Genomic DNA, 25380 nt, shown 5'->3' on the forward strand with positions numbered 1-25380 from the left:
TAAGGCTCTCAACCACTCACTGTTTCCTAACCAACATGAATTTTACTATATTAATGGGGTGAATCTGCAACCTGACATTGTAATCAGAGCAGAATAATTCGGGGGACACAAGCAATCCTTTTTTTTTACCCCTTCCCTTTAACTGAAGCCTCACAGACTGGAATTGCCCGGGCTCAGACAATAGAGTCAGGGCTTTTCTCATTGGCGACCTGTGCAGTCATTCATTGGAGAGACTCCACCCCTCCCAAGTGAATTGCCAGCCCAGGGAGAAGGAGGAGCCAGTTGATGCTAATGAGCGGAGTTGCCGGGCGAGCCAGGAACTTCTTACTTGGTCTCTGTGTCAGGATCGCAGGAATTATGCCCCTTCTCTCACCATGAGCTGGCTCTCCAGTTCCCAGGGAGTCGTGCTAACTGCTTACCACCCCAGCGGCAAGGACCAGGCCGTGGGGGGTAGCCATGGCCCCGGAGGTGAGGAATACACCTCGAGGTAAGCCCTGGCATTCAAAAGCTAGAAAGCAAAACAAAACTCTCCTACCTGCTCCAGGAAAGTGACAGGGAAGTTGGTGCGGGGAGAAGTGGACAACAACCACTTGGTGGAATCTGTACTCCTGCAGAAGCAAGGGTATTTGGCAGGACAGTTTTGTCCTTTGCATCTTTGTTTAAATCTGAAATAGTCCTTGTGATTATTGCTGAAGATGGATAGAAAGGAACTGGCTACCAGACTTATTGCTTAGCAGGTGCGTTTACAATGCTGAAAGATCAAATGACTATATTTGAAATACTTCCTATGAGATGAAATTCTTGAATGAGCTCAGGGCACCGCCACTGGAATTGGTAGTTACCAAAGCATGCCAACAAATGGGGGGACTGGGGGGGGGGCCTGTATACAAACTGTTGTTACAATGTACAATGAATTTGAGTTTCTCCCTCCTTCTCTAGTTGAAAGTAAACCACTTGGGGGAAAATGAATAAATAAATAAATAAATAAAATGAATAAATAAGCTGTTGTTACAATGTACAGTGAATATGAGTTTCTCCCTCTTCCTCTGGTTGAAAGTAAACCATATGGGGAAAAATGAATAAATAAAACCAAGACATTGGGCGGTATGTTTCACATTTTTTGGTGTATGTGAAGTCTGTCCCCTCTCCCCCCACCCACACACACATACACACATCTCACACGCTTGGGGCATGGGGTAGGAGGAATGAGGGGGAGCTGTCCACGAAGAGTTTTTGTCTGAAGGTAGGACTCAGTCAGCAGAGTAAAATGTAGTTAATGTTAAATAGCTTTATAGGCCGAGAGGGCAAATGTACCTACTATAGACCACTGAGTGCAGAGTACCTCTCTCTGTGCACTTTGTCCTTTTCTTTCTCTCTCTCTTCCCTCCCCCCAAACCCTCCCCCCACTTCATTCACTTAATGGTCTCAGGAATAGAATATTTTAACCTTAGTTTAGATATAAATTGTGAATATTGGCTTAGAAGCTTGCAAAAAATGTGACTGCTAACCTAATAGCACAGGACACTGAATTAGTTTTCAGTAAGCTTCCTCCTTGATGTTTAAAATGATAATAAAACCTTCTTTGTTCTTATGTGACTTATGCTTATGCCTTAAGCTGAAATAAAGCTTTCTTTCATTTGTTTTAAAATCCACATGTGGGGGAGGGGAGTAAAACTCAAAGAAATGACTGTGATACTATGTTAGATTCCCAGACTAATTAGAAATCCACATTGCAACCACGGTGTGTATTCCTTTGAATCAATTCCTTTCCAAAGATAAGAGGGGGCTTGCTACATGTGCTTTAGATGTGTTGCCATTTTTTTTTCTGTACTTTAAATATTTTCTGTGTTTTATAAAGTATTTTCATCCAGTTTTCCCCTGTAGAAGAGTAACTTATTAGTACCCTTTCAGCAGCAAACAGCCAGTAACACCAACTGTCTCCTTGTTGTTCAAAACTTGGGTTCCTCATGACAGTCATACTTTCCAGAACCATGCAAACTTTATGTGTTCCCTGGTGACTTTATTTTGAGTTGGACTAAGAATCTGAGCTGAAATTTGGATCTTGATTGTGAAATTGGCAAGAACCTCAGGAAAAATGGATCTAACTGTTTTAGTTTTTACCTCAAAGATTCAAACCTAGGTATTAGATTGATCACTGCAAGGTTTTCAGGTCAAGAACTTTGCCTAGGGCTGTATTTCAAGTTCTAGAGATTGTATTCTGTGTTTACAGTTTGTTGTGGGTATTTTATTCTTGAATGGGTTAAGAATATCTCTCTAAGCAGAAGCTAAGGTACTAAGATAGCAGAATGAATAGCTGCCAACACAGTAAATTTTCTCCCTTGGGTCAGTTCATCAGGTCTTCTCCTACTGTCTTCTCTATGACTGTCATATCCCTTGATCATATTGGCCCCAAATTTCTACCATTGAATTAGGGTTCTAATGTCAGTTATTTATGTTGGCTGGAGATGACAGGAACTCTCGTTGGAGCTTTGAGTGGAAAGGCAGGAAGGAGGGAGGAAGAATAGTCCTTATTAGCTTTTATCTTTAAACATGAAATTATTTAGAATATAAGCTTAGTGATTTTTTTTTTTCTTTTGAGATACCTTCTTTAAACTGGAAGAGCTGTAATACTCTAACTGGGGTAGAACGAGATTAGATGGAAAGGGGAAGAGGTTTAACCTGGAAAAGCTGAGCTACTGAAGTTGTGGTGAAATAAGACCTGGAGTGACCACTTAAAGATGGGGAGGGGATGCTCAGGACGTTATTTCTAGCTAGATTGAATTGCTATTGCTTTAAATACTGGGGAGCTGCTTTTATGTTCAAGATTAATGGCTAGTGCTCATTAAAAAAAATATTCAAGAGGCGAAACCAAAAACAAAACTCTTACAACAAGCAAAGTAAAACTTTATGTTCTTTTCTAGCTGTCTTAAATGTTTCTGAAAAGAATACAAAAGCCAAGCTTATTGTAAGATTTTTGTCTCTTCCAAATAGTTTGTGCTAAGGCTTGAGAAAGAGCATAATTGTTATGCAAAATATTTTCATTTCTGAGGCTCTGAGGTTCCAGGTTCAATCTTTAACTATAAGCTAGAGTTGAACTGAGCTCTGGTAAAAAACAAACAAACAAACAAACAAACATAACCTGTAATCATGAGTTTGCACTTTGCTAACTGTTTAGTCAAACATTGTGTTTTGTTTCATAAAGTGTCTATCTGAAAAGTGTAAAGGCCTATATATTATACGATTTGATGTATTTACAAAAACTGTTTTGAGTCTGACCTCCAAAGCATTGGAGGAAGATTAAGTGGTATTGAATCTTTTCTCCTCTCTTTGTCTTTTTGTTATGTCAAAAAAAAAAAAAAGGCCAGCTCAGAGTGGCACTGACAATGACAACTGACAATACTATATTATCAATGTATATATAATACACTATATACAGTATTTGAGGAAGCTCAGAGTATAGGGGATTAATATTTTAGTAATTAGTGTAAAATTCCATTCCATTCCACCATTCCATTCCATTCCATTCCATTCCATTCCATCCCATCCCATCCCATCCCATCCCATCCCATCCCATCCCATCCCATCCCATCCCATCCCATTCCACTCCTACATTCCATTCCATTCCACTCCTCATTCCATTCCATTCCATTCCATTCCATTCCATTCCATCCCATCCCATCCCATCCCATCCCATCCCATCCCATCCCATCCCATCCCATCCCATCCCATCCCATCCCATCCCATCCCATTCCACTCCTACATTCCATTCCATTCCACTCCTCATTCCATTCCATTCCATTCCATTCCATTCCATTCCATTCCATTCCATTCCATTCCATTCCATTCCATTCCATTCCATTCCATTCCATTCCATTCCATTCCATTCCATTCCATTCCATTCCATTCCATTCCATTCCATTCCATTCCATATCTTTCTTTACCAGGGCACATTTTCTTGGATACCTAGTTACAGAATTTGTCTTACTCCTCCCAAATATTTGTAAAATTATTTTCATTTGTTTGGTTCCTTCGAACATTAGGCTTTGAAGAAATATGCTAACATTAGTTATTCTGATTGACTTGCACAGCCAAGTATTTCTTTTTTCTTTTTGCCTCCAGGGTTATCACTGGGGCTCGGTGCTTGCACTACGAATCTATTGCTCCTGGAGGCCATTTTTCCCCATTTTTGTTGCCCTTGCTGTTAACTGCTGTGGATCAGACAGAGAGAAATCAAGAGAGGAGGGGAAGACAGAGAGGAGGAGAGAAAGAGACCTGCTTCACTGCTCGTGAAGCGACCCCCTGCAGGTGGGGAGCCAGGGGCTGGAACTGGGACCCTTACACCTGTCCTATGCGCTTGGCGCCATGTCCGCTTAACCCACTGTGCTACCACCCCACCCTCACAGTCATGTATTTCTAAAGCAAATTACTGTGCTTAGCTACATTTACAAGATTTTGTTTGCTAATTTTCAGGTGTTTTTTAATGTTTACCTTTACAAAGCATAATTTCAAATACAACATTTTATTTATTACTACTACTCTTAAACTTTTGACGATTTAAGAAAAATATTCTTTTTGTTAATATTTTGGTAAATGTTAACGTCACAGTATATTTTCCTTCTTGTTAGACTATTTAACTCTAGCTGGCATTTGAATTACTTTCAAATTTTGTTTGAATAAATGTATGACATTCACTACATAAAGTTTTTGCTTTGTTGACCCACTTGCCATTGGTGTTGGGTAAGCAGAATCAGGAGTCATTAAATCTTAGTGATATAAATCCTGAAGTGCTGGACATTAGAACTGACCTACCTAGGGTTCCCAACTCTGATCTCTCCCTTACTGCACTCATTGGAGGTACTGTATGACTCTGTATCTGCAATTTGAACTTTGTGTCTGTATTCTTTTTACTGGGAGGACTAAGCAGGATCAGCCATGTAAAACAAGCCTTAATCAGTGCCTGGTTGTAGATAGCTGCTTATCTTAATACTAGCTAAGAAAACATAAGGGGGCGGGGGATCATTATATATGACATGAAACATTTTTTTTCTCATTTCAGAAGCTTTCCATAAGTGTATTATGTGACAGGTGAAGAAACATAGGTATATCCATGTGTTTAATTAAGAATACATAACTGAAAATTAGCCACAACGTTAAAGTACACACCTGTGAAATTTGAAAGACCTTGGAGATACCCTGTTGTTCAGATTGCCATTACAGTTTGAAATAATGGTTGCCAGTTATAGCAAGTCTGCCCTAGGGACCATGCTGAAGTGCACAGACATTGACCTTTATGGCAAGGTGGAATGTGGGTGCGTCTTTTTTGACAGCTGAACTGTTGCCACCTCTTGGCTTTCCTGCATCTCCTTTATAATTACTGCTTGCCTGCCAAATAGAAGCAAATCTTCACATGCTCAATTTAGTTTCAGACGTTTTCAGGCCTTCCCCAATTCTAGGGTCCATAAACTTACATAATAAGAGTATCCATTCTGTCATTCTTCATGTACTGAGTTTACAGTGTTTCAGGTAGTCCAGGCAGTCCAGGAAGTGGGGCTATAATAGAAAACAAAACCTATAAACAACTGTGTGTGTGTGTGTGTGTGTTGGGTGTGTGTGTGTGTGTGTGTGTGTGTGTGTGTGTGTGTAAGGATGGGGGTGGGCAGGGAGTAGAAAAAGGCCTGAGCTGTTGAACTGAAGCTAACTGAGTGTTAGGGGAAGACTTTCTGGAGGGAAGCAATGAGGCAGTCTGAAAGACACAGGACTAGAATTAACCCTGGAGCTATTATCCAAGAGCCTTGCTTGACTGGATGGGTGGGAGTGAGAGAGATAAAAGGGCTTGGAACAGGTAGATCTGGTAGATTTGTAGTTTTACTAAAAGTGAAATGGGGAGCCAGTGAGCTGGGAAGGCTTGACCATGGGTGAAATCGATCATATTTGGGTTTTAAAAGATCCTTCCACAGTTGTTTTGGTTTCAGAATAAAGAAGTAGGGATACCTCTTTGGAGGCTAAAGTGACAGTAGTTTCTGCCAAAGTTTTAGTTGCTTAAATAATAGAGGTGGTGAATAGTGATTTATTTTGAAGATAGAGTTTCTAAGGTCTCCTAATGGTTGTGCTGGTTACATATAACCAGTAAGAATAGTTCAAGATGACTACATAGTTTGGTCTATGCATTTTCATTGATTTAAATGAAAAAAACTTCAGAGTACAAAGGGGGAGAGGCAAGATGTGAAGCTCAGTTTTAGGCATAAAGTGTTTTCATAATGTGAAATGGCATTTTATTATTATTTTTTGTTAACATAGCTTTTAAGGAATATTTTTCTTCATTCTAATTGTTCTAGATTAATGACCAGTTGTATTTTTAATCTGGTTACACAGAGAATTATTTTCTAGGTCAATCTAATCTGCTACCTTATGACCTACAATTACTTCCTAAAAATTTAATTTTCATTACCATGTAATTTAGAAGCTTTACCCATAGTTTTCTCTTGAGTTAAAAGACAGACCCAGAATTTCAGCTGGGCAGATCTTACATTTATTTGCCTTTATCAGGCCAGTGCTTTTTTGTGGGCCTGCTTATAGTTATCTTCATAGAATCTATGTTAGGCTTATGCCTTTCATGTAAAGGATTTATAAATCATAAGGAGTTCCCCATCACCATCAAAGGGGACAAAAGAGGATGAAAACCTGTCTTGTATTACATGGCTGACTATTTTTATTTTATTTATAAAAAGGAAACTGACAAAACCATAGGATAAGAGGCATACAACTCCACACAATTCCCAACACCAGAACTCTGTATCCCATCCTCTCCCCTGATAGCTTTCCTGTTCTTTAAAACTTTGGGAGGGATGCAGAAGGTGGAAGGTCTGGCTTCTGTAATTGCTTCCCTGCTGAACATGGGCGTTGACAGGCTGATCCGTTTCCTACCCTTGTTTCTCTTTCTTGAATAGAGCTTGTGCTTATTGAAAGGTTTGTGATGATTCCTTGCATGTTTTAAGTTCTAAATACTTAATATGACTTTAATAGTGGTACATCAAAGTAAACGCACCATTATGGAGACATTTAATCACATGATTATTACATGGCTGATTAGGCCAATATAGTTTTTATTAATTTAACCACCACAGTGAATGTTTTTTTCTTTTATCTTAAAATTTAAATTTTTCTTAAATTTAAAGGATGTTTTCTTAGAAAGATGAATGAATGAATTAATTAATTGGGGGTGAGTAGAAAGAGCCAGAGCATCACTCTGGCGTATGTTATGCTGGGGCTCAAACTCAGGAGTTTATGCTTGGAGAGTTCACACTGTTCTATCTCCTGGACACCTAAAAATTCCTTGTTAAATGTAACCATCAGTATTATTAATACACTGAGGGGAAAAAAAATACCATCCTAGAAGCCAAAGCTGTACTTAAAAAAAAATATTTATCTGTTTGTTTGTTTGTTTATAAAATGGAAACATTGACAAGACCATAGGATAAGAGGGGTGCAATTCCCACCACCAGAACTATCTAACTAACAATATCCCATCCCCTCCCCTGATAGCTTTCCAATTCTTTAGTCCTCTGGGAGTATGGACCCAGGGTCATTATGGGGTGCAGATGGTGAGAAGTCTGGGCTTCTGTAATTGCTTCCCCACTGAATATGGCGTTGGCAGGTCCATCCATACTCCCAGCCTGTCTCTCTAGTTCCCTAGTGGGGCGGAGCTCCAGGACACATTGATGGGTCATCAGTCCAGGGAAGTCCGGTTGGTATATGGTAGCATCCGCAGCCTGGTGGCTGAAAGAAGAGTTAACAGATAAAGCCATACAAATTATTGACTAATCATGACCCTGGAAAAGCTGGAAAAGCTGTTCTTTTTTGAAGTGGAATCTCCCTGTGCTCGATGGCCATGGATCTGTGAGCTTCACTCCTGTGAGCTTCTCTCTTTCCTGCCTCTTCTTGACTTGATTCTGCCCAGTGGCTCCTATTGCACTGGAGGAAGCTCAGTACTATAGCATTTTTTCCTTCTCTCCCTTTGTGTTTCTTTGTTTTTATATGAAAAAAGCCCCCAGGATAACAACAACAACAACAAGCAACAATGAAAAGCCCCTCCCCTTCTATCATGCTAGTGGAGTCCCTGAAAGAGAGCTAACAGATGTAGGAATTTGAAACCTCCCGGCTATGACATTTCATGACATGACATGAGTGGTGTGTGTGTGTGTGTGTGTGTGTGTGTGTGTGTGTGTGTGTGTGTGTGTGTGTATTAATATTCTTTGGTTTGTGTTCAAAGATTTACTAAGCTAGGGATGATGCCAACCCTTTCCTGATCTTACTTCTCTGCATGATTTGTGTACTGAATCCAAACCTTTCATTTCAAGCAAATATTCTGAGGTAGAGTGTTGTGTTATAAAGTTTCAGTTGACACTGATGTTAATGACTTTTCTAAATTTATAGTCTGCGGTTTATTTAATTATTATTATTTTTAATCATTTTACTGGGAGGTGTTATTTGCCATACAGTTGACCTGTGGGTACATTTTCTCATCTTGCTGTGATAGGGTCTATCTGGCTTTTGTTTGTTTGTTAACTTTTGCTATGAGGCAGAGAATAAGAAATGTCATTCATTATATGAGAAGAGGGGTGATAAACAAAAGTACTGGAATGAGTTAGGGCAGAGGGAAAGCCCATATGCCTGGATAATTCTGAAGATCTTCTTTGGACTGTCTACTGTTGTAAACTGGCTACTTTATCTCAATTTTGCAAGAAGTCAACAGAAACCAGAGACTTTTGTGGCCAGTTGCTACTTCTAGCATTTTTTCCATGCTTAAGTCCACTAAGTGTCTGAATTTCTGTGCTGAGAGCATGAAGTGTCATCTCCTTTACACATGCTATTTGGTAGTTCCTTGCTTAGCTTCCAATAGCACATACTTTTAAAAATATTTTATGGGAGTCGAGCGGTAGCGCAGCAGGTTAAACACAGGTTGGTGCAAAGCACAAGGACCGGCATAAGGATCCCAGTTCCCTGGCTCCCCACCTGCAAGGGAGTCACTTCGCAGGCGGTGAAGCAGGTCTGCAGGTGTCTATCTTTCTCTCCCCTTCTCTGTCTTCCCCTCCTCTCTCCATTTCTCGCTATCCTATCCAACAACAATGACATCAATAACAACAATAATAACTACAACAATAAGACAACAAGGGCAACAAAAAGAATAAATAAATAAATATTAAAAAAATATTTTATTACTTTATTTTGGCTAGAGACAAAGAAATTGAGGGGAGGGGAGAAAAAGAATCACACCATTTTAAGCTTGAGCATGACTCTTCATGGAGACCGCAGTTTCATTGTTCTGTCATCTATTGCAGTATCATCCATTTCTCTAGTCCTTAATAAAGACTTTTTAAAGGGGCCACGATTTGCCCAGTTAATCTTTTTTCTTTCTTTTTCTTTACTTTTTTGTCTCCAGGGTTATTGTGGGGGCTCAGTGCCTGCACTATGAATTGATCGTTGTTGTGATTATTGTTATTGTTGTTATTGCGGTCGTTATTGTTGGATAGAACAGAGAGAAACCTAGAGAGGAGGGAAGACAGAGAGAGGGAGAGAAAGACAGAAAGCTGTAGACCTGCTTCACTGCTTTTGAAGTGATCTCCCTGCAGGTGGGGAGTCGAACTGGGATTCTTTTTTTTAAAATTTATTTTTATATATTATATTTATTTATTCCCTTTTGTTGCCCTTGTTTTTTATTGTTGTAGTCGTTGTTGGATAGGACAGAGAGAAATGGAGAGAGGAGGGGAAGACAGAGAGGAGGAGAGAAAGATAGACACCTGCAGACCTGTTTCACCGCCTGTGAAGCGACTCCCCTGCAGGTGGGGAGCCGGGGTTCGAACCGGGATCCTTATGCCGGTCCTTGTGCTTTGCGCCACCTGCGCTTAACCCGCTGCGCTACAGCCCCACTCCCCGAACTGGGATTCTTATGCTGGTCCTTGCACTTTGCACCATCTGCACTTAACCCACTGCGCTACTGCTGAAACCCCACCCCCACCCCCAGTTAATGTTTTGAGGTGCTCCATTCAAGCTTTTGGTTAGACTGTGATCTTTCCAGAGGAACACAGTATGCTGGTAGGGAGATTCCCACAAAAGGGATCTGATTTTGGCTTTGATGTTTGGGGTTATATAGCTTTATCTATGTACTTATCTATGAAACGAACACAATAAAGTTCTGTTTGCTTCACAAGTTTAGTTATGAAGATATTACTATTATTTAACTTTTTTAAGTTTTCAAAAAATTACACAGGGTAAGGGAAATAGTCTAGTTTGTTAAAAGCATAGAATTTGCATGCCTGAGGCCTCAGAAATCCTAAATTCAGTTCCTGGCACCACTAGGTGCCAGAACTGAGAAATGCTATGATGTCTCTCTTTGTCCTCTGTGTGTCTCTCTTATAAAAACTAATATTTTTAGTAAACTATAAAGTCATCAGGGAAATGTTTAAAAAATGCCTTGAATTTCTCTCTCCAGGATTATTGTGGGGGTTTATGGGCCTTGGTGCCTGCACCATGAATCCACTGTTCCTGGCGGCCATTTTTTCCATTTTATTGGATAGGACAGAGAGAAATTGAGAGGGGAGTGAGAGGGAGAGAGAAATAGACAACTGCAGACTGCTTCATCCTTGTGAAATGTACCTGGCAGGTGAGGATGGGGGTTCAAATCTGGATCCTTGAGCAAGTTCTTGAGCTTCCAACTATTTGCGCTTAACCAGTTACACCACCGCCCGCCCTTAACCAGTAAGCATACTGAATGATTTGGTTTAATATATATTTCACTTTTTTTTGTTGTTGTATAAAGTAAAGCCTAAGTTCCTTGAGAATGGAGAGTTTGCTTTTGTTTCTTTACATTCATCCCTTAGAAAAAAAAACTTGACAGCACTAGAAGGTAGAAGTTTGAATGAATGAAACAGTAAAAGGTAGAGGGTGTAGTGATTATAGAAACAGACTTTGGAATGAGACAGTCTGGGTCAGAGTCCTGGTTCATGTCATTTAATAGCTGTGTGACCTTGGACAAATTTTAATGACATAAGCCCTCAGGTTTTTATTTTCTTCCTATAAATTGGGCACACTGCCTAAGTCAAGATTTATTATAGGAATTGAATTAATTTATGTTAACATGTATAACATACTTAAATGAGTTCTTGACATAAAGCACAATAAATTTCTGTGTTGGCCAGGGTAGTCAAAGATATAGATATTGGTAAATTAATTTGGAAATGTTAGTAAAAAGCATTATTGAAATTAGCTTGTAAATGATTCAGGAAAAGGTTGATTGATATATATGTAGTTTTACTTTATCTTAAAAATAATATTTATGAAATGGGCTATAAAAGATCTCATTTATTGATTTTAATAATTTTTAAGAGTACAAAAATATCTTTAAAAAGACTTAGTTATTTTTTAAAAAGAATTTATATATTCATGAGAAAGACAGGAGGAGAGAGAGAAAGAACCAGATATCACTCTGGTACATGTACTGCCAGGGATTGAACTCAGGACCTCATGCTTGAGAGCACAATACTTAATCCATTGCACCACCTCCCAGACCACAAAAGGACTTAGTTATTAACTAAACTATTGAACTAAGTTCAATTGTTAGGTCCAGATGACTATGTTGAACAGCTTTTTATAGTTTGGGCCAATGTAAATTTGTAAATCATTTGTTGATCTTAATACAATGGAAAATATTTTATATAGTAAGAAAAACTATTTGCTCACAAGTTCCTTACAGAAAAAATTAGCTCTAGGTTGTTTGAATATTTTCAGGAGAACATAATGGTGTATTATAGCTAAAGTAAAGTATTTGAAGAAAGAGTAATTTTTACACCCTCTCTACCTTCCAAATATATTTCTATATTTTATGGACAACTCTTGCTCTCATAACCATCAAATGACAAGTCATGGGGCAGAGTTACATTGATGGTATGGTATTCATGGCACAGACTGGTGGTGGTTGGGAGGGCTGTGGGGGGTATATTCCCCTACTCAACTCTCCTATGAGTCTTATACCTCATTCCCTTTATCATTTAGTATAAAGATTAAATAATAAACAAACTTTTTTTTTATTTCATTCATACTATACACCATAAATTCACTTTAAGTGCCTACCCTGCATTGGCCCCTAGGCTAAGAAGTAAATCTCATAACTGGTTCTTTTTGAATCCTACCTGCACCTGCATTTTAAACTGTGATAAACTTGGTAACATCCACTAACAGATGATTTGTAAGAGAAAGCTCTCCTGCAGGATAGAGGAGTAAGATACATGCCAATTAGAAATATAGAAGTGCCTAAGGATCCCAGTTCAAGCCCCCAGCTCCTCACCTGCGGGGGTGGGGGGTCGCTTCACAGGCGATGAAGCAGATCTATAGGTGTCTTTCTTTCCCCCTCTGTCTTTTCCCCTCCTCTCTCCATTTCTCTGTGTCCTATCCAACAACCAATGACATCAACAACAACAATAATAATCACAATGCTACAACAACAAGGGCAACAAAAGGGAGAAAAATTGTCTTCAGGAGCAGTGGATTCATGGTACAGGCACTGAGCCCCAGCAATAGCCCTGGAGGCAAAAAAGAAAAAAAAAAAAAGAAATGTAGAAGTTGTTTTCCATATGGGGGAAGTAGCATAAAAGATATTAAATTTCATAGAACTGTGCTTTATCTAATTGTGTCATTTTTAGATGAGATCAATAGATTTATTTTTACAACTTTGAAAATTTAAAATACCATTGATCTGTAGCATTGTTACTATGGGGAAGTGGGTTCTGGTTTAAAGTGGGTAACAGCTTTAGAAATACATTTTTCAGATACAAATAAAATCTTTAAGTTAAGGGCTACTCTTTCTTGTCTCTCGGGATCTTTTGTGTATTGAGAGGTGATAGTGCTTTTTTTTTTCTGCCTTTAGTTTTATCGTACTGTAATACATTATTTTCCCAAGGCACATGAGAGTTACCCCCCTCGTATGTATTTCTCTGGTTCCTAAATATGTATCTGTTTATGATTATGCTCATGTCAGAATTTTTTTATTTATTTTGAAGATTTGGGAGATTAGAAGTTGGCATATGTTCTTGTGACCATACTTGAATCAGGTTAGAACTGCCTAATATATATTTGTTGCTGTTGTTTTGTCTTCCCTGGTGCTTTACTAATCTATACCAACTTCTTGAGATAGATAGATAGATAGATAGATAGATAGATAGATAGATAAACAGGGAGATAGGCTGACACCACAGCACCAAAGCTTTCTCCAGTGTGGTGGTAGCTGGATTTGAACCTGGTTTGTACTCATTGCAAAAGCAGGCATGCTATTCAGATCAGCTATGTTGTTGGTCCCTGTGTAGTATAATTAACTTAATAAAGTGGGAGATGGTTTCATATCTTGCTGTTATAAAATTGGAGCTATGCAGAAAATATTGTGGTTCATGCTAACAAACATGTCAAAGCTTGGTTTTGTCTGTAGAGATCCGGTTTGTTTTGGAATGTTAATATCTGTATGATACCATCTGTAGTTTCAGTAAAATGGTAGGAATTATATGTTGATGAACTGCAGAAAATTAAAATCCTACCCAGAAATCTTTCATTTAGATAGAAAAGCATTAATGATTTGTAAATACATAATATCTTAAACTATATTTTTAAACTCTTAACATGGATTTTCGACTTAGCCAAATGCTTTTTTAACTTAATCAAATGATGAGCTTGGAAAAAGAATTCATGCTCAGAGTTTGTAGCTCACTTCAAATAGATTCTAAAGCATTTTTTTTTCAGTATCATACTTAGGAAACCTTGTCATACTTCTCTGAGGTATAAAAACTACAAGTGATTTTACTATTGAGTAAGATTGTAGTTGAGTAAGAAAAAGTAAGTTGGCAACAGAGAGTTGAAAGGATCATTGGCTATTTATAGGTGGTCTAGAGACATGTAACTCAATCAACTTATTCTATAATTAATGTTTTTACTAGAGTTACTAAGTGTGTACCTATTCATTTCTCTCTGGTTCAAATAATACAGTCAAAGCTATTTTATCATCTAGGAAGAGGTATTTGAGTCAAGATAAAAGTAACTTTTATTGTATCTTTAAAAACAGGAATCACTGATAATTAAATATTTCAATATTTATAATTTATACCTTAATATTCTTAGACTAATATTTTTGAATGATAGCATTTTAACCATGCTATTATAGTGTACTCATAACAGTATAAACATTTAGATAATGGTATACACATACTAATCCTTTGCTCTCCATGTTTTAGAAAAAGAAAATTAAAGATTTATTTATGTAACAAAGAAGGGAAATAAGTGACTGTAAAGTATAGGTCTCAGAAAAAAATTGGTTTGATATACATCATTGGTTATAATTTCTAAAACACTGAGTAAGCCAAAATAAACTCACTCTGTAGTTTGGTTCTGACCTAAACCCCACCAGTTTGTCACCCTTATTCTGAGAAGCAAGGTGGTTTCAGTGCTGTTGCTGTGTAACATACCAGCAACAAACGTGGTTGCGCAAAATTGAAGTTTTCTCTGATCATTCTGGATTTCTCTGTTTGGAGTGCTGTTAATTAAGATAGGCTGAGACTTCCTTTTAAAAATGTCATTTTATTATGGTTTATGGTACAGTTGTTGACACTTGGTACAATTTCTCATCTACCCATGATATGTGGCTATAAAATGTTCTGATCTCCAACAAAGGATCCCTCCTGCACTGCTGGTAGGAATGTCAATTGGTCCAACCTCTTTGGAGAACAGTCTGGAGAACTCTCAGAAGGCTAGAAATGAACCTACCCTATGATCCTGCAATTCCTCTCCTGGGGATTTATCCTAAAAAACCCAACACACCCATTTAAAAGTTTTGTGTATACCTATGTTCATAGCAGTACAATTTGTAATAGCCAAAACCTGGAAGCAACCAAGGTGTCCAATAGCAGATGAGTGGCTGAGCAAGTTATGGTCTATATACACAGTGGAATGCTACTCAGCTAAAAATTTCACCATTTTTAGCTGATCTTGGATGGAGCTTGAAGAAATAGTGGTAAGTGAAATAAGTCAGGAATAGAAAGATGAATATGGGATGATCTCACTAAGCAAAAGTTGAAAAACAAGATAAGAAGAGAAAAACACTAAGCAAAACTTTGACTGGAGTGGGTGTATTGCACCAAAGTAAATGACTCTGGGGTGAGTGACTTCAGGTCTTGGAACAGGATGGCAAAGCACCTTTTTTTTTTTTTTTATTTAAGAAAGGATTAATTAACAAAACTATAGGGTAGTAGGGGCACAACTCCACACAATTCCCACCACCCAATCTCCACATCCCACCCCCTCCCCTGACAGCCTTCCCACTCTCCATCCCTCTGGGAGCATGGACCCAGGGTCACTGTGGGCTGCAGAAGGTAGAAGGTCTGGCCTCTGCAACCGCCTCCCCGCTGAACAACTGAACATGGGCGTCAACTGGTCTGTCCACACTCCCAGTCTGCCTCTCTCCTTCCCCAGTAGGGTGTGTCTCCAGGGAAGCCGAGCTCCAGGACACACTGGTGGGGTTCTGAATCCAGGGAAGCCTGGCCAGTATCCTGACGGCATCTGGAACCTGGTGACCGAAAAGAGAGTCAACATACGAAGCCAAACAAACTGCCGAGCCATCATGGACCCAAAGCTCGGAATAGTGGAGAGGAAGTGTTAGGGAGGTACTCACTGCAAACTCTAGTGTAATTCTGCTTTCAGGTATATATTTTGCAGTAGTTTATGGATACGTGTGAACATAAGCTCTCTCACAGAAACTGGTGTATATCTAGGTTATGGGACTTTGTTAGAAAGTGAACCACCTGAGATGAAATTAGAGTATACTATGAAAGGAAAGGTCTCACCCGAGTAATGAAGCTGAAGGGTTGTCATTCCACTCATGAAGTCTCTGGACACAGTCTGAGGTGAAGCATGTTGAGGTGGCAATCGTTGCGTTGGTTAGGTTGTGATCGGTGGATGCAATATTATTTGATATGGATTGGGAGAGGCATACGGGAAAGTGGGCCCTATCCAAGGGTTCCAGGACTGGGGGAAGTAGGGGCTCTATAGTGGAGATGTGAGGTTCCTGCTGTCTTAGGGTTCAAAAAGACAATCGATAGCTAATGTTATCATCACAATATTTGGTAATTGGGTTAACTTTGAAAAGTCCTTTTGTTATGGTTTGCTGTACAGTATCCAGTATCTTGTATATAGCTGTGCTATTGGATGCTTCTGATCTAAAAAAATGTTTATTTTTTTAATAATTTTTCATATTTATTTATTTATTCCCTTTTGTTGCTCTTGTTGTTTTATTGTTGTAGTTATTGATGTCGTTGTTGTTGCATAGGACAGAAAGATATGGAGAGAGGAGGGGAAGACAGGAAGGAGAGAAAGATAGACACCTGCAGACCTGCTTCACTGCTTATGAAGCGTCTCCTCTGCAGGTGGAGAGCCGGGGCTCAAACTGGTATCCTTACGCTGGTCCTTGCACTTCACGCCATGTGTGCTTAACCTGCTGCACTACTGCCTGACTCCCTGCAAAGCACCTTTTATTCTTGTGGGTTTTAAATAGAGGGGTTTTATTCTTGTGTGGAAAAATGAGAGATGTTATGCATGTACAAACTATTGTATTTATTGTCGAATGTAAAACATTAATCCCCCAATAAAGAAATTAAAAAAACAACTGTCCTCTAACCCCCAGCTTAGGCCTTTTTCTACCATCATATACTAGAACCCCAATGCCATCCCTCACGACCCCCTCCCTCCTCAGAGTCCTTTGCTTTGGTGCAATATACCATATTCTAAAAAAGAAAACCACAGACCAATATTCCTGATGAACATAGATGCTAAGATATTGAACATGATTCTAGCCAACCAGCTACTGCAGTACATTAAGATGATTGTACATCTGGACTTGGAAGTGGCATAATTGGCTGAGCTCACGTTATAGTATTCTGGTCCCCACCTGCAGGGGGAAGCTTCATGAGTTGTAAAGCCGTGCTGCCGGTGTCTTTCCTTCCCTTCTCATTTTTTCTCTGCTTCTATCAAATAAAGTACATAAAATATTAACAAAAAGAGATTATACATCATGACAAAGTGGGCTAAGTCTTCTTCACATACAGGCTTTTCGCACCTGGGCAGTAAGTCATCTCTTCTGTGTAACTTCTTCACATGGCTAGCTAGACCAGAGTTCAGGGTAATCAGAAGTCTAGTTTATCCTATAGTGAATTTGAAAAGAAATGTGGATGCAGTATAGCAAGTTTCTTAGGGCCTAGTTTCAGAAATTATGCCACTTGGCCATATTAAATTGGCCAACTGATTATAGGTAGCTGAGTTTGGTGACCATGAAAGAATAGATTTCATCTCTTAATGACGTAAAGGCTTGCACATGGGGACACATTCTATTATAACAAGCTACTTGTTACCACTTCAATTTCTATATCTGGTTCTATATACTTCTCCCAGTCTTACTCCCTACTCCTCTTGTACAGAAACCTTTGCGCCCAAGACCTTGATTTATGAATTATCCACTAGTATAAACACACTCTGTCTTTGTTAGATAATTTTACTATGTATATATTTTATTTTCATGAAAAAATAAATGTCTTAGGTGGAGGCATACTTTGGTTTTATCCTAAGTTCTAAATGGATTCAGTATCCTGTATTTTAATATGAGTCAACATATTTGTGAATTAATTGATATTTGATATATTGGAAAGGTTGTCCTTTTATTGTTTGCAGGATAATTTATTGTAGAGTCTTTTTTCTCACCACCAAAAACTTATACTGAATAGTGAATTTTTTTAAAAAGTATTTATTCCCTTTTGTTGCCCTTGTTGTTTTATTGTTGTCGTTGTTGTTAGATAGGACAGAGAGAAATCAAGAGAGGAGTGGAAGACAGAGAGGGGGAGAGAAAGACAGAAACCTGCAGACCTGCTTCACAACCTGTGAAGCGACTCCCCTGCAGGTGGGGAGCCGGGGGCTTGAGCCAGTCCTTGCGCTTTGTGCCACATGCGCTTAACCCGCTGCGCTACCACCTGACTCTGGTGAATTTTTTTTTAAAAGAAGAATTAAATTTGATTTGAATTTAGGAAGAAAAGGGTACTGAGAAATGAGATACTTCTTGTAAAGAACACACTCCCTTTTTCCTGAAAAGTTGCCAAAGGCCTTTGTTTACATTCACTGATATTTACTCCAAGGGGCTATTGGACACAGATGTAGTATTTTGGACTGCATAATATTTTTGAGCTCACAAAATACATATGAAAACATTTTATAGGCTATGTAAAAAATTAATTTCTAGTATTTGAGTTGCTTGGTTATTCTGTTCCTAGCACATTAATTACATTTAGCCATTATTTAGTAGTTATTATTGACTCTTAACATACCTGACTATCTTCACAACAGGATGTCCTTTCTCACTTGGAAGCTTTGCTTTACTGTATCTGTTACTAAACTGTATTTGCTTCTTGTCACACTTCTTTCAAAGCAAGGAGAAAGATAAATAGCTAGGTTATCTTCTGAACCTGGGGGAGTGGAGGAAGGTATTTTTCCTTTAATGAAAAGCATTTTAAAATAGCACTGTAAGTGGGCACCTGGTGGTAGTGCAGCTGGTTAAGAGCACATGGCGTGCAAAGCGCAAAGACCAATGCAAGGATTCGGGTTCTGAGCCCCTGGCTGCTCACCTGCAGGGGGGTTGCTTCACAAGCTGTTAGGCAGGTCTGTAGGTGTCTCTCTTTCCCCATCTCTGTCTTCCCTTCCTCTCTCCATTTCTTTCTGTCTTATCCAACAACAACAATAGCTATATAACAACAATAACAATAAAAACAACAAGGGCAACAAAATGGGAAAACTGGCCTCCAGGAGCTGAGGATTTGTGGGGCAGGCACCAAGCCCCAGCAATAACTCTGGAGGCAAAAAACAAAAACAAAAACAAAAGAACCAACAAGAACACTGTAAGATTGAGATGAGCTTATATTCTCTAAATTATTTTCAGTTTCCAGTTTAGTGGTTCTGTCTGCTTCTAAATTCTGCTTCTAAGACCCCTTCTGTTCCATTGCTTGACTTTATAGTCTTATTTACATAATAATCATTGTTTTCATTGGTTTAATTCCTACTGGATCTCAGGCTATTTTCCTTCTCCCCACCAGCTCTCCTACCTACTTCCTCTTCCTGACACTTCCACCTCAGGAGATATAAAAGACAGGGCTTTCTAATGAAGAGAGCTTTAGAAGATTAGATTGTTGAACTGCCTCCCCATTCGTCAATAAAGACTGAACTGCTTTCCTAGCTCAGCCATGAGTCCCTGGTCGTCTTGTCTCCTGCCCATGAAGCTAGCCCAGCCCGGCACATACATATAAATTATCTGTCTATAGAAAGGAAGACAGTACTTGGTCAGATTACATAATGCCCAAGATTTTAGGATCATTTGGTGAAATAGATTTTCACCATTTTCCCTATATTCTCTGCTATCTGCTGGAAATTGTATCATTACCATTTTGTCAGCAAAGGAAAGAGACTAATCCCGTTTGAGCTTAGTTTGAAACCTGAAGCTTGAAAGCAGTCTAGTCTAGGTATCCTTAAAATGAAAGGCCTGCTCTAATAGCTTCTTACATATCTCAGCAGAGACTAAAATGTGGCTAATCTGCTTAGTCAAATAAGCAAAACTGTTAGATTTCTGTTTCCCAAATAATATGTGCATCAATATTATTAGGTATGCCACTAAAAAAGGGTTTTGTGGTTTAACATTTTAATGCAAATTTTACTGTTGAACATCTTGTACCATGTATTCTATCACATATTATGAATTCCTGAAATAGTAAGAAGCCTATTCAAAATAAGACGTAGAAACCTTCTCCAATGTCCTGACCACTACTTTCCCTCCATTTTTATTTTCTTCCCTACAGGGAGAGAAGGAGAGACAGAAAAAGGGAAAGGGTACTCAGGCTTCCTTTAGTGTTGTGGTGGAGTAGGCTTGAACCTGGATTGCTTACATGACAAAGCCACAAGTGAACTAATTGATATTTTGCCTACCTGCCACCATTTCTCTCCAGTGTTCCAGAGAATATGATTTGTGAAATTCCCACATATTTCTCCCTCTTTTTCTCTCCTGATATATATAGTTAAAACTGCATTCTTTGGAATTAGTAAGTTATTTTGAGATTTTTGTAGCAGGAGCAGTAGTAATACCAGCAATAGTAATTAAAAACAGTCGTTGCTGTTTTTAAATTGTCTTCATTCTGCAGGACACCATTTATTTTGCTAATAGAGTCCTGCTCTGTAGAATCTCTCCTTGGTGAACATGTTTCTAAAGTGAGAACACTTGCTTTTTCAAAACTTGGAAGCAACCTAGGTGTCCAATAATAGATGAGTGGCTCAACGTATTCTTGCTTTTTAATACATGTCAGAGAACGTAGGTCTTTTAAAAGAACAGTTTTTAGTTTTAGGTTTTTTATTTTTATTTTTTTAATTTTTCTTTTCTTGATGCTGGGGCTTCAAGTCTGTATGACTCCACTGCTCCCACAGACATTTTATTTTTAAAGTTAGAGATAGAAAGAGGGAGAGAAAGGTAAAGAGGGAGAGAGGGGGAAAAGAGGAGGAGAGACAACATAGCACTGCTTTACCGCTTGGGAAATTTCCTCTTTGTATGGTACCCATGTGATGGCTGAGAACTTGAACCCAAGTCCTCACACATGATAAAGTGTGGCCTCTACCAGGTGAGCTACCCCTTGACTTCTAGCTTTTGTTCATATGGGAAATACTTCTGCCTCCAACTCAATGAGACATTTTAAATACAGATGTAGGAGAAATATCTTGAATTACATTTTTTGAGTATGATGTGAACATCTTGGAAAACACATCCCAAGTCTGCTGAGAGGATATAGGCTGTGTCACTGCCTAGAACAGCTTGTGATCCTATTATTTGGTCTTTAGTAAACAATGTCTTGAGCATTTTGAGTTCTACATGTTAATTTGTTAATTATACTTTGTAGTTGTGCTGTGTGTTTTCAAGAACTAGTTGGGGGTGTTTTATTTTTTAATTTTGATAACGTTTATAAGACTACATGTGCTTTTGAAGTACAATTTGGTTAATGATGATAACTATGTTAAATATCACTTTTTCCATAAAAATAGGGCAATATTAGTATTTTCTTATAGAATATTGCTTTTTGTATAAAGGTGACTGCTACGTAAATCCAGAGAGACTCTCCATTCATTTTATCCTCTTAACAATCAAGTAGTAAGTTGATATTCTCATTTTATGAAGAAAAAGTAGAACTGATTGGTTGAGGTCTTACAAGCTAGTAAGTGGGTAGGCTAGGAATGGGACCTGAGTGATATGCTTTCAGGGTCCTTTCTGTTTAGCAAAATTAACTTGTTTCCAACATTTATTTATAAGTTGACTATAGTTTCAAGAAGTATACATCTAACATGTTAGAATACAGCAGGGCATTTGATAGGTAGTTTGTGTTCACATTTATAATAACTCTGCTCTCCTTGGCATTGAGAAAAGGTTATGCCTACCTAGAGTCTAAGCAGTTTATTGGTAGTAAAATAGGCAGTTTGGGGAATCACTGTAACTACTTTTAGGCCCCAAATGCCATTACTGTGACGAAGTAGTAAATAGTTATATTAAATTCTGCCATTTAATAAATAATTTTGTGTGGCCTGGTGGTGTCTCCTGGCATTTTGTGGTCAGCTGTTCATATAACTGGAGCAAGCTGTCTCATAGAGGAAAAGAAAGACAAATATTTATCAAGTACACTCTCTGTTCAAAGCCCTTTAAAATTGAATTTGTTTAATCCTCATAAAGTAAAAAATTATGAGTCCCATTTTAAAGCGAATGCTCATGTACAAGGAACCACTGCTCACAGATCACACAGCTTGTTTAAAGGTCAATTCTGATGTGAACTCTGCTCATTTTCATTCTGCCAAGAGTTACAGAATATATACAGTTAACGTTTTTCTTTCATCATAGTGTATGTGTCTGAATGACAGCAGGGCCTCAGTTTTTAAGAAGGATGTTTTCTGTGATAGACTCTGATTTGGATCTTTCAGAGCAGCTTCTCTGATGGCTTTGGCTGTGGTGTGGACTGCAAGAGCAGATGAGGAAGTGCAGCTTCCTGTAGATAAAGGAGAAGAGAAAGTCCTAGTGAAGGCCTCTCTTCTCTATTCATAACTTTGTATTTATAAGATGGAAACTCTCCACATGTTTTGAGAATCTTCAGAACCAGTTTTAGAGACAAGAGAGGACTATAAAACTCCCACTGCTGTCACCACCATGATCATTGCCATTACTAGGTGGTCATATTTTTCTGTAAAGACTGAATGTGAATCAGATTTTCTCTAGCCCCAGAAATACCACAGTACGTAAAATGTGAGTGCATATTGGTTGAAAATCTTCACCTGTCATCTAAATGGCCTCAGAACTCTTTCTGAAGTCCAGATGAGCAGTTCTCTTAACTGTGAAAATATAGAGTTCACACAGTTGCTAGCAAACACCTCCTTTTTTACTTAAGAAAGTCATTTAAATATGTCAGGAGGCCACAGGACATTAAAAGCCTTGGCTGACCAAAGAACCAAAGTCTCCAAATAAAATGACCTATTTGGTGCCAAAATTAAATAAACAGAAATACCTAAGGTGGTGAATGAGGTCTGACTGGTTGGAAAGTGTATACTTTTAACTATTTTTTAGCTATGAGTATTTTTCAGAGCAATTAGATTTTGTTCGTAGGCTTGTTTACCAGGTAATCAACTTTTTGGATCTCCAGCTTTTATTTTTCCTTTGGCAAAATTATTTGAAACTTGTCAGAATCCACAGTTTTGGGACTGCCTTCTTCTCAGTCCCAAACCTAGACATATTTTTACAAATAGCAGATTTCCAGGCCAAGGTGCCCCTGTATGACATGTTTCTATAAATGTACTTCTTCCACAAGTTACTAATCTTAGCAAAAAGTAGAGTTCTATGTCCAGTGAAAGCGCTGCTACTATTCTAGGGAGCCATCCTTGTCCTCCTTACTAGGATGAGGTGTTTGGATGATTTCTGCATGCTTTCCTATTTGTTTCTTAACTTCTTCACCTTTGAAAGCTCTTTGATATTCTATCTTTTCTCCCCAGTTTGCTGAATCTGCAGATCTAGTGAAGGGATGACATGGAGGGAAAGTGAAGATGAAGGAACTTAACACATAGTGAATTGAACTGGACAAGAGGCCTGCTCTGTGGCAAGCTTATCTCCTCCGACAATGTGCTGCCCCCGTGGAAGCACATGTTTTGTAGGGAGTGAAATATTTCACATTGTAAAAACAAAGTTGATAAAGAATCACAGGTATCCCAGTCTATGTCTTGGGCCACTGTGTTCTACAGTCTCTCATTTAGAGAAGGAGGTGATCCTTGGGTTTCCCAGTCAAGAACAAAAACATGAAGGGCCTGGAAAAGAAGAGCTGATGTGAAAGCAAATGGCAGTAGCTTTTGTCCTTTGTAAAGGTGCTGGTAGTATTAGCACTGAGTCAACTTAGTGCTAGATCAGAAAGTCTAAGCTAGAGACACTGTGATAATGGAGGTGGCCAGGAATCCAAAAGGTCATTAGAAGATGGAACTAAAGTTACCAGTGGTCTAAACTGCAGGGGACCGTAACAGTTTTTCTGGCAACTGAAAACAAAACTGTTGCTTAGAGAAAATTCTCCAAATTATATGATCAAGCTAGCAACCAGAACCACTTGTTACTATTGTGCAGCAATTCACATCTTCCTAATTATTTCCTAGGCAGGTGGACAGGGAAGGATATATTTAGATACTGTTCCCTTTATCTTTATTTTCCCCTTCCTCCTCTATTATCTAATCAGTGGTAATGACATTAAAAAAGAAATATAAGAGTTTGTTCTTTGATATTTGCCACTGTTTTGTTTTATTTTGACAGAGGCAGAGGCAGAGAGTGAATGAAAGAGACCTCAGCATGAAGGTTCAGTGTATAGGGGCCAGGCTTGAACCCTGGACCTCACATATGGCAAAGCAGCACACTATCCAAGTGAGTTGTTTTGATGGTGTCAGTTTGTTTTAAAGCTGGGAGAAAACCTTCAAATTTCCATTAATTAACTGATAGAAGTAATTAATCTGAACATCTAAAGAAACTGTTGGAAGAATGAATTTCATTAGGAAAAACTAGTTTACTGAACAGGATGTTAAAGGGCACAGAAGTCATTGAAGGCTGAGATGGGTCTTTTCCATGGACATGGCTGAAACAAAGATTTGACTCAGTGCAACTTCCCAGACCCAGTCCCCATCTCCTTGCTCATTAAGTGGTTCCTTGGGTTTCTCTGGACCCCATGTTGTTAACAGCCGGTCCAAAGTTTGTAAAGCTATTATCAAGGACCAGATTAGGGAAAGTGTTAGCGTATTTACTGGTGACCATTTCTCCTCATTCTCTCTCTTATCTCCCCCTCATTTCTCCCATCATCTTATTTTCACTTGTGGACAAATTTAATGATTAAATAAGCTATTGAATTGTGGGACTCATCAAAGAACAATTTAAACTGAGTCCAACATATAAGTAATGATATAGAGAAATTTTTGTACTGTATCCTTTCATATCACGGGCACCATTTTAAGTCAAAAATAGTTTATTTGATAAATGATAACACTGAAATAAATATACTACTTCAGGGCTTTTAAGAAAACTTTGAAACATTGTGAAAGCATGTCAGATTTACTGGTCTGTGAAACTGATATGAATCTTTTAAATTATGGGATATATTGTTCAATTTCTGAAATTATAGAATGAAATGTTTACTACTTTTCGAGAGGGATATTAAAAAAATCTTTGATATTAATAAGTCTACATAATGCTGTGTTAGTGATATGTACCTTTTTTCTGTGTACAACAATTTTCTTAAATGTTTTAATATTTATTTATTTATTCATTTATTTATTAGATAGAGATAGAGAGAGATTGAGAGGGGAGAGGGACATAGGAATGGAAAGGAGTAGAGAGACACCTGCAACCCTGCTTCACCACTCATAAAGCTTTCCCTATGCAGGTGGGAACCAGGGGTTTGAATCTGGTCCTTGTGCACTGTATTGTGAGCGCTTAACCAGGTACACCACCGCCTGGTCCTGTATGACTATTTTCAAAGAGACTGTTTCTACTTTAATATTTTATTTGCTCTACATGTTGGATAAAAAGTAAATAGGGACAGTATTGATTATTTTTTTAAAAATAAACTTTATTTAGATTCTAAAATAAACTCATGAGTAATATAGTCAGCTGTCTCTTTATCTTAATTGTGATGTTTTATTATATTTGGCATATGAATCATGTTGTGTTTGGAAAATTTATATGTGGTATTAATAAGCGTGAAGATGAAGCTGGTGTCA

At 38.4% G+C, this 25380-nt stretch overlaps 1 protein-coding gene across 2 annotated transcripts in view; it reads left to right on the forward strand.

The window, feature by feature from the left end:
* Positions 1-283: 283 nt before the first annotated feature.
* ARHGAP18 (Rho GTPase activating protein 18) overlaps positions 284-25380 on the forward strand; it is a 161697-nt gene continuing 136600 nt past the window's right edge. The window contains exon 1 of one of the 2 annotated variants that reach the window (XM_007524989.3): positions 284-487. In XM_007524989.3, the coding sequence (XP_007525051.1) occupies positions 375-487 (113 nt within the window). In that variant the 5' untranslated portion in view covers positions 284-374. Of the gene's footprint in view, positions 488-548; positions 738-25380 lie in introns of those variants that run through there. The other variant, XM_060190485.1, reaches the window with a different exon arrangement.

The sequence above is a fragment of the Erinaceus europaeus genome, chromosome 4 (genome assembly GCF_950295315.1).
Source record: "Erinaceus europaeus chromosome 4, mEriEur2.1, whole genome shotgun sequence".
Lineage (NCBI taxonomy): Eukaryota > Metazoa > Chordata > Mammalia > Eulipotyphla > Erinaceidae > Erinaceus > Erinaceus europaeus.